Source organism: Nerophis ophidion, linkage group LG12, assembly GCF_033978795.1.
Source record: "Nerophis ophidion isolate RoL-2023_Sa linkage group LG12, RoL_Noph_v1.0, whole genome shotgun sequence".
NCBI lineage: Eukaryota > Metazoa > Chordata > Actinopteri > Syngnathiformes > Syngnathidae > Nerophis > Nerophis ophidion.
In genome coordinates this window covers 45,530,084-45,543,148 of record NC_084622.1, presented here as the reverse complement: position 1 = coordinate 45,543,148, position 13,065 = coordinate 45,530,084, and the positions used below count along the sequence as shown (strand labels likewise).

General features: G+C 39.8%; 1 protein-coding gene across 6 annotated transcripts in view; it reads right to left on the bottom strand.

Annotated features, from left to right (window-relative positions):
• Positions 1-13,065, bottom strand: part of LOC133563489 (serine/threonine-protein kinase BRSK2) — a 554,636-nt gene that overhangs the window by 88,574 nt on the left and 452,997 nt on the right. For all 6 annotated transcript variants that reach the window (XM_061917646.1, XM_061917648.1, XM_061917647.1 and 3 more), the window contains exon 9: positions 8,245-8,276. In XM_061917646.1, the coding sequence (XP_061773630.1) occupies positions 8,245-8,276 (32 nt within the window). The remainder of the gene's footprint in view (positions 1-8,244; positions 8,277-13,065) is intronic.

Sequence of the window (13,065 nt, the reverse complement as noted above, 5' to 3'; positions counted from 1 at the left end):
TATTGAAGTCATGTGTATTTTACTTTGTATTCTATTAGTTATGCAAGATTTTATTTAGTTATATTTATTTATTTACTATTTGTATGCATTTGTATTTTTTTTTTAATTTTTTCTATTAATTTTCATATGTCTTACTTGTGTTTTATTCCTTATCTCCACACATTGTTCTTACTATTTTACAAGTTTTATTATTTTTATTTTCCAACGTTCCTCAGATGAACCATCTGCCTCAGGGGTTATCGGACGTTTTTGTGTCAGCATCCTGGTGGCCATGGTCTGATTACACTATCACAGGAGACAGCTCCTGTGATAGTGTTTACTCACATGTCTCCTCTGTACTCAGGCATGCAATCATTGCTCCATACAGTTGCATATGTGTGTGTGTGTGTGTGTGTGTGTGTGTGTGTTTGGTATCTGTGTCCGTGCGTACGTATGTGATAATTGGGGATATGGGTCAGCGGGGTATTGTTTTTAACTTTGTACAGCACTTTGCGTTGCATTTCTTTTATGTATGAAAAGCGCTTTATAAATAAAGCTTAATTTGATTTGATTTGATAGTGTGGAAATAGTCAACAATAGATGAAACTAAAATGTGATAGCATATTCATGCAGAAGTTGATTGTTAATAATGGCCTGAAAAGACGATGAGTCACGTTTGTTTCTAACATTGGTTATTGTTACACAAGAGCATCACAAAGTTAACCTGTGTTAATTTTTCAATAATCTGTGTTGCTGGTGTTGTTCTATTATTGTTGTTGTTGTTATTGTTGTATTTGCTGTTGTTGTTTTTGTCTCTCTGTCTAATCCCCCTCTTATCCCCACAATTTCCCCCTCTGTCTTCCTTTTTTTACTCTTTCTATCCTCTCCTGCTCCACCAAATGATAATATAAATACATTTAATAAAGTAGAATTCAAATAAGGCAACAAGAGAAGTATCCTACACTTCTCTTTTGTAAAGTAAATGTGAACAGCCGATATGGAGATCTACATCAACTATATGATTTGCCTGAGAAGCTGGACAGGACAAAAAAAAAAAAAAAAAAAAAATGCAATAATCTAGATCAGGGGTGCTCACACTTTTTCTGCAGGTGAGCTACTTGTCAATTGACCAAGTCGAGGAGATCTACCTCATTCATATTTTTTATTCATATTTATTTATTTAGGGCTTCACGGTGGCAGAGGGGTTAGTGCGTCTGCCTCACAATACGAAGGTCCTGCAGTCCTGGGTTCAAATCCAGGCTCGGAATCTTTCTGTGTGGAGTTTGCATGTTCTCCCCGTGAATGCGTGGGTTCCCTCCGGGTACTCCGGCTTCCTCCCACCTCCAAAGACATGCACCTGGGGATAGGTTGATTGGCAACACTAAATTGGCCCTAGTGTGTGAATGTGAGTGTGAGTGTTGTCTGTCTATATGTGTTGGCCCTGCGATGAGGTGGCGACTTGTCCAGGGTGTACCCCGCCTTCCGCCCGATTGTAGCTGAGATAGGCGCCAGCGCCCCCCGCGACCCCGAAAGGGAATAAGCGGTAGAAAATGGATGGATGGATGGATGGATTTATTTATTTATGAAAGAGACATTTTTGTTAACAAGTTAATGGTGTTTAATGAAAATACAAGCATGTGAATACATATATATTCCTTTCTTTCATGAAGACAAGAATATAAGTTGGTGTATTACCTGATTCTGATGACTTGCATTGATTGGAATTAGACAGTGGTGCTGATAACGTCCGCATTTTCAAATGGAGGAAAAAAAAGTCCTCTTTTCTATCCAATACCACATGAAAGTGGTTGGATTTGGCATCTCATTTGTCCAACTTGCATACTCCTTTTTAAACACTTTGTTATGAGAGTAGCATATGTGTGTGGCCCTTTAATGTCTGGCAGCAGGTGAGTGACGTCAGTGAGTGTGTGGGCGAGCGAGGAGAGGGAGCGGTCGCTGAGGGCGGGGGAGAAATACATTGGCATCAAACTCCGTAGCTTGCTAGCTTGTGCACGCTAGCTTTCTGAGACTTATTTTGTTAGCACAGGCAGGATGAATCGTGTCTTTTGTGGTGAAGACAGGAATTGTGCAGTCGGTCTTTAGAGTTTTGACAGCAGGTACGGCCCAAAAGTCTGTTGAAATAAAAAGTTTCTCTGCGTCCGCCCTGTCAGTGATTTTTTTCTTAAATATGAGCTCGCAGCAGCCAGCGTCATCTCACAAGATCCTCGGGTGGCGAGAATGTCAAACAACTGACAAAAGTGAAGTTTTGGTATGATTGATGATTGCTCATTTTTATGTCTATTTTTTAATGCCTGGCTTGAGATCGACTGACACACCCTCCGAGATCGACCGGTAGCTCACGATCGACGTAATGCCCACCCCTGATCTAGATCCTTCCTGTAAATATTCAGGTTATTGTTTTCTAAGGGCATTGAATCCATTGCAACTGGACTGTTCAGATTATCTTCAAAGACGTTTCACAACTCGTCCGAGCAGGCTTCATCATCTCACAGACTCAATTTGAATTCCCCTCATCCGCCCATGCTGTTGCCCTCCCTCCTCGGTTTTGGCATTCACATCAATCAAGAGACATTCGAATTATCCGTCAGGTAGTGGGGAAGGGCGAAGTACCTCCCTCCAAGCGAAGTGAGCTGTCAGACCTCCCTACTCTATTAGGTGCGAGAAAGCCAGAAAAAGCAATACACATACAGTCGCGATCAAAGGTTGACATAAACTTGTAGAGAACATCATGTCATGGCTGTCTTGAGTTTCCAATACTTTCTACAACTCTTACTTTTTTGTGACAGAGTGATTGGAGCAAATACTACTGAAAATGTGACCAAATCTGCTGGGTCAAAAGTATACATACAGCAATGTTAATATTTGCTTACATGTCCCTTGGCAAGTTTCACTTCAATAAGGCGCTTTTGGTAGCCAACCACAAGCTTCTGGTTGAATTTTTGACCACTCTTCTTGACAAAATTGGCGCTGTTCAGCTAAATTTGTTGGATTTCTGGCATGGAATTGTTTCTTCAGCATTGTACACATGTTCTCAAGGGGTTAGGCAGGACTTCTGGAAGGCCATTCTAAAACCTTAATTCTAGCCTGATTCAGCCTTTCCTTTACCAGTTCTGACGTGTGTTTGGTGTCATTGTCCTGTTGGAACACCCAACTGCGGCCAAGACCCAACCTCCGGGCTGAGGATTTTAGGTTGTCCTGAAGAATTTGGAGGTAATCCTCCTTTTTCATTGTCCCATTTACTCTCTGTAAAGCACCAGTTCCATTGGCAGCAAAACAGGCCCAGAGCATAATACTACCACCACCATGCTTGATGGTATGATTGGTGTTCCTGGGATTAAAGGCTTCACCTTTTCTCCTCCAGACATTGCTCGGTATTGTGGCCAAACAGCTCAATTTTTGTTTCATCTAAACACAGAACTTTCTACCACAAGGTCTTATCTTTGTCCATTTGATGTCTGAAACAACAAATTTAGCTGAACTGCACCAATTTTATCAAGAGGAGTGGTCAAAAATTCAACGAGCAGCTTGCCAGAATCTTGCAGATGGCTACCAAAAGTGCCTTATTGCAGTGAAACTTGTCAAGGGACTTGCAAAAGGGACATGGTGTATGTATACTTTTGCCCCAGCAGATTTGGTCACATTTTCAGTAGACCCATAATAAATTCATTAAAGAACCAAACTTCATGAATGTGTAAGTATGTGCTCCAATCACTCTGTCACAAAAATAAGAGTTGTAGAATTTTTTAGAAACTCAAGTCAGCCATGACATTATGTTCTTTACAAGTGTATGTAAACTTTTGATCACTACTGTATTTAATTATTTTCACAAAAATGACCCTTGTGGTTTAAGTCAGTCTTGTAACCTTTGCTACTGCACGTAAATATTGGCTTCAAACACAGACACAAGACAAACCATTTTACATGACACAAGTTGATGCGCCAGAACTTGCATATTTTGCCAAAACATTTCTTCTAAACTGTCTTCTATTTACCGTAATAAAGACAGGCAAAAGAAAGTAACAAGAGCACAAACAAAGCTGAACATCACATGCTACGCCATCATGAAAGTAAACAAACATCTGTCTTATGTCACTGCAGGCAAACGGCGAGGGTTGATGACGTAGCGAGACTCGAGCGATGTCCGTATGCACACGGGCGTATTTGCAATTCTGTAGTTTGAAATCCTATGGCAGAATCCAATATATTTACCCTGTAGAAAGGGGAGATGTCCAGACAAGGATGCATACAACATGATTCATCACAATTTCCAGTGTCTCTATTCAACATGTTCGAAAAGGAGTAGGAAGAAACAGAGCTTATTTAATCCTACCCCTTGCTGAAACTTTTGTTCACTTACTTTTTTCAATTCATTCACCATATACTCCATAAGTAATGACATGAAAAATAAATAAATAATAATTAGTGAAGTAAGTTATATTTCATAGGGTGAGATAAATAAGATAATCTAGAAAATAAATGGATGGATGGAAATAAATTCAGAATGTTTATCATGGTTCTATTTCTTTGTACTTTGTAAACACTTTAAGTTTGAAGAGTTTCTTGAAATGGATCATATTAGTACATTGTTAGATTTATTTGCTTAATCTATTCCATAATTTAATTCCACATACTGATATACTGAAGGTCTTACGTCTTGTACGTGCGTACAAATGTTTGAAATAAACATTTTCTCTCAGAGTATATTTCTCTTCTTTTGTTGGGAATAATTGTGGTATATTCTTGGGTAGCAGGTTATAGTTTGCTTTGTGCTAAATTTTAGCTGTTGCACATTCACTATGTCGTGGAATTTCAGTATTTTCGATTAAATGAACCAAGGGTTTCAGATTTCTCTATATCCAACATTATGTATTAATCTAATTGATCTTTTTTTGTAACACAGTTAATGAATGAAATGTACTTTTGTAGGTATTTCCCCATATTTCTGCACAATAACTCAGATATGGTAACTATAGCAAGCAGTAGAGAATTTGGAGTGATTTTTGGTCCAATGCATATTTATCTTTATTCATTATTGACGTGGTTCTTTCCACTTTATGTTGTATATTTTATTATGACATTTCTAGTTAATTTGATCATCTATATTTATACCTAGAAATTAGTATTAATTTATTCTTTCAATTTCTATTCCGTCTATTTGTACTTGTTTGACTTTCACTTCAATTGTTACCAAATAGCATTATTTTAGTTTTACTGAGGTTTAAAGTTAGTATTTTAATTTGTTAAATTCTTCTGCTATTATTTGTATTAGCTTATGTGTGTTCTCTTCTGAAAAAAACATAATACTAACTTTAAGTAGTTTGTAACTTTACAAATGTAATTTATATAAAGGTTGAACAATTTTGGTCCTAGTATTGATCTCTGGGGTACACCACAGGATATATTTAGCTTTGTAGACGTGTGTTTGCCTAGCTACACGTATTGTTTCCTGTTGGTTAAGTAACTTCTAATCCAGTTAAAGACCAACCCTCTGATGCCATACCGTTCCAATGTATTGATTACAATATTGTGTTTAATTGTGTCAAATGCTATAGTTAGCATTCGACACATTTTTTTAAACAATCTTTTGCATTGGTAACTTCCTCTGGTAACTACCTAGGTCTTCTTCTTTAGTGGTTCATCGGCACATAGTAGTTGAATTTAGGTGTTCGTTTTCCGTCAGACTCCATTATCATCGTTGTTGTGGAAGCAAGTACTCTTGCTTCAGGGGCTCCATTCAGCTTGATGTAGATTTTACAGTTGGCGCTCCAAGTCCCTGAATTTGTCCCTGCTTTCTCAAGGCGCATGCTTTATGGCAATTTCAGCATTACGTTTTGTGAGATGCTCATTCATGCACATATTTTTTCCCTTCAGCTTCTTTCCTTGTTTCAGCAGTGCCATTTTAGATTTTTTGGTTTAAGAGTTTCAAGAGGATGACTGGAGTGGTGGTGTTGTTTCTTCCTTTCAGTGGGATGCATGTTTCGATGGTATTGTCAATTTAAATTTCCTTTGATTGCAGAAAATTGACAACCTGCTGTTCTGCTGAGGAAACATCTAAGTCATCCGGTTCTCCTCCGTTATTCACAGCTTTCACGTTGGATCCTGGTTTAAATCGGTGCCCAGTCATTCGTTAATTCTGATCCATTTCATCTATGATATTCCTCAGCATGTTGTTGTTTCATTTCACTGCAATCCTAATTTCTTGGCGCATTTCCTGAAAGTCTTTTCTTATGTTTTTATTCTGACTTTACAGACTTTCTATATTTTCATGCAGACTTCTCAGATCTTTTTTGTATTCTTTTTTTGCTTTTCTCTGATCTTCTTTAAGTTCTCTTATTGCTCTTTTTACGTCTTATTTGTGTTCTAATCGTACTCTTTCCAGGTCTGCTTTGTAATCTTCTTTAAGTTCTCTTATTACTTATTATTGTGGTGCAAATAGTGGTCCTTTGGCTATTTATACAATTGAATGGAATACTAACAAGGTTGGGGACGGCGTGGCGAAGGCAGGCAGGCAGCAACCTGAGGGTTCCTGGTTTGATCCCCACCTTCTACCAACCGAGTCACGTCCGTTGTGTCCTTGAGCAAGACACTTCACCCTTGCTCCTGATGGGTCGTGGTTAGTGCCTTGCATGGCAGCTCCCACCATCAGTGTGTGAATGTGTGTGTGAATGGGTGAATGTGGAAATAGTGTCAAAGCGCTTTTTAGTACCTTGAAGGTAGAAAAGCGCTGTACAAGTCTAACGCATTTACCATTTATTTACCATTTGCTGTTACTGACTGTTTTTGTGCTAGCTAAGGTCTCTTCCTCTTTTCTGACTTTTTGATAGATTTGGTGTGGTTTAATTTGCAATCTAAAAGGGAACACCTCCACACACGAAGCGTTTTGCAGACACTCAAAAAAGGTTTCTAAATGGGACTGTGTGGCAAAATGTATGCAACAATTACAGCAAAGCATATTCAGTACATATTATGTACTGTAGACCACCAGGAAATGTGTTACATGTCGATTAGAATCATCATAGGTAGCAAGTGTCCAAACCCTCCATAGATTCTTTGGACCCTGCACCAGGCTCTCACTTAGCATTAGAGGTGTCCTATCTACTGTAAGTCTGGGAGCATGAGCTGGTGAAGCCTGATCGGAGGCAAAACTTTGTCTAAGACAATCGGAACCGTCCGGGTTTGATGGATTCAATGCCCAGCAAAATCTAGAGACCTAACAACAACACTACATGATGGAGTATTCACTGACTTCATCACTGTGTCAGGAGTACCAAAAAAAATGACAAAAGAAAAAGCCAAACACTTATCCAGAGTTAATCATTTGATGCTTGCTGAACTGAAGACAAAATGTCCTGACCGCTCATTGCTGTGCCTGAAATCTTAGATTAGTTTCTAAATTGTAAAAGCTCTGACGTTTTGGACTTCAGAACTACCGTCATTTACTATTAGTTCAACACAGGAGCCAATTGAGCAGGATTTGAGAGCTAAAGTTGATTACCAACCCATTTATTAGGCCCTCTTAATATATACAGGATATTACATTAATCGTTGCTAACATCATATTGCGTGATATGATGAACTGTAATTATATCATACTCTGGCCTTGACAGAATGGCCCATCTGCCCACATTCCGCTGCATCTGTGTTTTATCATGTACATTTAAATGGGCACATGCCATCATTAACATTTTAAACATTACAAAGGAAACCTGGTTTAAGTTCTCAATTCATTCAGACTTTAGTTCAGACATTGTCTGGTTCAGCCTCTTGTCTTCCCATTCCTCTCTTGTGCCTTCCTGGTTGACACGACAGTCACTGTTTGATTGAAAGGACTTTCGCTGACAAGAGACAATAACTCACAACTAATACACATATTTCATCTTTACTTGGTCATCCGAAACTCTGGCAGTGTACCCTTTACAAAGCAAAATAGATGGTTGTGAAGTTTACTACAAACGCCTCCAATTTCACAGAGATATAAAACTTCAACAGAGAGCGGAAAAAAAAAAAGAAAAAAAACAACCTAGCAGCAGACGTCCCCTTCGTTGCCTGCAGTGCTCCACATGCTCTATATCCTTTTTCAAGCACCACCGATTTACTCCCACAACCCCGAGAGTGGAGTCGTGGTTTGCACCGGTGTACATGCCCGAAACTCAAAGTCATTTATCACGTGATAGCTCCCCTCAGGACGACGACAACAACAACAACAACAACAGTGGAGAAGGAAGGGAGTGGAGGATTACTTACATGTACCATGTGTGCTTCTGGATCTGTTCTAGCTGTAAAACAAAAAGATAGACAAAGGTCAGAATTAGGACAATGCATTTAAAGGCCTACTGAAAGCCACTACTAGCGACCACGCAGTCTGATAGTTTATATATCAATGATGAAATATTAACATTGCAACACATGACAATACGGCCAATTTAGTTTACTAAATTACAATTTTAAATTTCCCGGGAGTTTTTGTTGAAAACGTTGCGGAATGATGACGTATACGCGTGACGTCACGGACTGTCAGGAAATAGCGCTGCGCACACACACGTCTAAAAGTCGTCTGATTTAACCGCATAATTACACAGTATTTTGGACATCTGTGTTGCTGAATCTTTTGCAATTTGTTCATTTAATAATGGAGACTATAAAGAACAATGCTGTTGGTGGAAAGCGGGGGATTCCAGCTGTCTTTAGCACCGAGACCCAGCCGGCGTATCTTTGTTTGTTGTGGAGCAGAGCGGTCTAGCGGACATGTTTTCTCTACGTCAACCAGCATGTTTTTGGATGGGGAAATTGTGATATATATCTTACCAAAGACATCCGTGGATTATTCGTCGCTCTGCAGCAGCTATGAGCTTGGCTCCTCGGCTTCTCTCTGAGACAAAGTGTGTTCAACGCAGCTATCTGACCTCGAGGTATGTCTTTACAATCTTTAAAATCTCACTAAAACACTATTAAAACAATAAGCAGATAAGGGCTCTTCCAGAATTATCCTAGTGCATGTGTCTAATTTCATTTGAAACGCTCACACTGCCGTCGCCCGGAGCTGTCGCTTTTTTTTTTTTTTTCTTTTCTTCCTAGTGCGTCGCTATCAATATCCTCAAATACGAATCTTTCATCCTCGCTCCAATTAATGGGGAAATTGTTGCTTTATCGGTCAGAATCGCTCACGCTGCTGGCGTCCATGAGTGTAATCAATGGGTGGATGTGAGGAGTCCGACAATCTGTGACGTCACGCGCTCTACTTCCGGGAAAGGCAGGGCTTTTTTAAGAGCGACCAAAAGTTGCGAACTTTATCATCGATTTTCTCTACTAAACCCTTTCAGCAAAAATATGGCAATATCGCGAAATGATCAAGTATGACACATAGAATGGACCGGCTATCCCCGTTTAAACAAGAAAATCTCATTTCAGTAGGCCTTTAACATAAAAAAAACCCCAGAAACAACAATTTTTGATTGTTTGCCATCCAAATAAAACGAGTGGGTGATTGCAGGGTAAATAATACAGAATAGAGGTAAACGCTGTATGGCCTCTATAATCACAGTGAACTAATAGAAGTGTGTTTGGGCCACAAAGGCTGATTGAAATCTGGAAGGATAAAATGAGGCTCTCAAATATTAATAGTGCCAGTGGAAAAAATGAAAAATAAAAGGGGAATAAGGTAGAAGTGCTGGAATGAGAGAAAGAAGAAGAGAGAGAGAGATGATAACTCTGAGCTATAAACAGAATATTATCTGCTCCATACACACTGCTGACCCGGACGAAGCCTCCGGGTCCAAAGGGAATCTCCACATTTCTTTCTCTTTGCAGCGCACATGCTTCCTCATCACAATTTTTAATGTGCTTCCTTGCCACCACTATCAACATGGCCTTTTGTCCCGACCGAGGCACAGAACTAGAGAGAATGTGCCAGTTAAAGGGCGACAAAAGAAGATGTCTGCTCAAATGTCCCTCAAATGGACACAGTGGCAAACAGGATCAATGTCTCTGCCGGGGCTTTAATTCGCTCTCCATTGCAGTTGAGGAACCATGGGAGCTAAGCACAGCAGCTCTAATTATTGTCATTTACTCACAGGCAGTCTCTGGGCAGTGTGCCCCCATTTTTTCCCCAAGGAACAACCTTTGCATTGCCGTCATATAATATTGCTCCAAAGGCGTAGCTTGGAAACTGTGGGTGGCTTCTGTCGCCTTCCCAAGAGGTCACACTATTGATGGACACGGTGGCAATCAGTTACAAGCCAGTATGTGACCTATATTCTTTCGCACCTTTATTAAAGGGCTGCAGACGACGATGCAATAACGCACTCGGACGTTAAGGAAGGAGGAGTATCACAACCTTCATCATTGAAGTTGACAGCACCAATTACAGACACTTTTAATGGACCAATTGTTGGGTTTGCAGCTTGCTGTTGTTGGCCCGACCCCAGGATAAAGCACCAAACAGGCAATGTGCAAGTAAAAATTTATTTTATTCAAAAAAAGCACACTTGCAGTTGAAAATAACTCTGCGCCTTCGTACTGACAAAGCTGGTTTACGAGGCTTTCTGATTGGGACGGGTGCTTCTTTTAATTGTCAATCAAGAACCGGTGAGGGAGCCAGCGTGCAGACCAGAGGTAGAGTGGTGGCAAATGGAGGCATACAGAAAGTGGAATCAAAAATAAAAGCGGTGTACAGGAAATAGTACACTTCAGTTTCTGTTTTATTGAGGATGTCATAGTCAGTTCACAACATTTACCACTCAAAGAGCCATTTTGACCCATTTCACAAAATAAAGAAAACTATGGGAGCCACAAGACTCTTTTGAAATTTAAAATGAAATAACACAGCGTACAAAGTTTTATTTTGCTTTGTGCTATGTATTAACCAGGGGTCTCAGACGCGCGGCCCGCAGCTTGATAGGAAAATGTAATATTAGTGCGGCCCACAAGTTTTATTTGAATGCCGCTTGACAACATCACATTTGCCAACCATCAGAGTTTCAGAGCAAGCATTCTCTCGACTGTCTGCTGGTTTTCACCCAATCAAAAATACTAAGGGCGTGCTATGATGACAACAACCGTAACAAACAGCTTTCTCATGTTGTATGAGGCTTCTGCAGACACAAGGTATACAGGACTGCAAGGTATACATGCTCAACAGCCATACAGGTCACACTGAGGGTTGTGATATAAACAACTTTAACACTCTTACTAATATGCGCCACACTGTGAAACCACACTAAACAAGAATGACAAACACATTTCGGGAGAACATCTGCACTGTAACAAAACATAAGCACAACAGAAGAAATACCCAGAATCCCATGAATCCCAAACTCTTCCAGGCTACATTATACACCCCTACTACCACCAAACCATGCCCCCTCAACCCCGGCCACCTCAACCGACGCACGAGGGGGGTGGGGGGTGGTAGTGGGGGTGTATAATGTAGCCTGGAAGAGTTAGACCCAAAACTAATCCCTGTGGAACACCATATAGAATATGAAGACATGAAGAGCAACTGTCATTTTGTCACACAAACTGATGGCTGTTGGTGGAATAGGTTTCCACCCATTTGTAAGCCACTCCCCTGATTCCATACTGTTGTAATTGGTTTAATAGAATGTTATGATTAATAGAGTCAAATACTTTTTTTTAAATTGACGAATAATCCAATTCCAAACTTTTTTTGGTCTAAAGAATTGATAGTTTCCTCAATTGTGTCAATTAATGTTAGTGAAGTTGATCTTTTAGCTTGAAATCCATTCTGGCATTCAGAAAGTATTTTGTGTTTCTGGATTAAAAGTTTTCCAATCAATTATTGAACAGTTTTTCCAAATTTTTTTAAAATTAAGACGGTCGTTGTTAATTAAGCCAGAGTACCCAGAGGGAACCCACACATTCACGGGGAGGACATGCAAACTCCACACAGAAAGATCCCTAGCCCGGGATTGAACCCAGGACTGCTCAGGACCTTCGTATTGTGAGGCAGATGCACTAACCCCTCTGCCACCGTGAAGCTGGGCAAAACTCATCATACGGTAATATAAACAGCTAAAAAAAATTCATTATATGTACTGTTTGGCATCTGATTCACAATATAGATTTTCCCAGTGTTGCCTAAGTAGAGCGTTTTTAAACGCAATTAGCTTTTCCTCTCTTTTAATTCGTCTTTATGTCATTTGCTTGACTGAAGGCATATTCGTATAATTCTTGTCATAAACTGTAAAAACTGGTAAATGATCTGAAATATCAATGACCAGTATTCTACTGTGAATGTGGTTCTTTACATCATTAGTTCAAATGTTATCGATCAGCGTAGCACTGTGCGGCATAATTCTAGGTAGTCTGGTGATTTGGGGAAATAAACCCATGCCATTAAAACCCTTATTTAACCAGATAAGAAACCCATTGAGATCAAGATCTCTTTAACAAGGCTGAATTGGCCAAGAGGTCAACAGCACATCACAGAGCAGTTGCAGAAAAGTAATATGTTAAGACATACACTTAAAACAATATGTACACCTTTTAAAAACACAGGCACTGTGCAAACGTCTCTCGCTGTCTGTCCCTCCAAATTAACATGGAAGGCTCCAAATGGAAGTAGTTCAGAGAGTTTCAGTTTCATCTGCAAGGCATTCCTTGCCAGAGGGGCAGGAATGCCAAAAGCTCTTTTGCCAAATTCAGTCCGTACCTGAGGAACAGTTTACGCATTAGAGCTGTTTTTTCTTTGTAACAAAGTACACAAGTATGGAGGCATTAAGCCTAAAAGAGCATTATAAATGGTAGTCTGCCAATGTCTGTATCTACGTGCACTCAATGAAGATAAGTCTGATTTCATATACAGTTAACGATGCTGAGTGAGCCAGTAACAAATCTTACAGCTGAATGAAAAACAGTGTCCAAGGACTGGAGACATTTAAATGAAGCACTATAATAAAGCACGTCTCCATAATCAATTACGGCCAAAGATAGCCACTGTCACCAATTTGTTTCTGACTTTAAGGGAGAAAATAGAAACCAAGCTTTCCCCTAAGCTTAGAGACCAAGTTGTTAATATGGGCTTTAAATGAAAGCTCCTGATCAAGA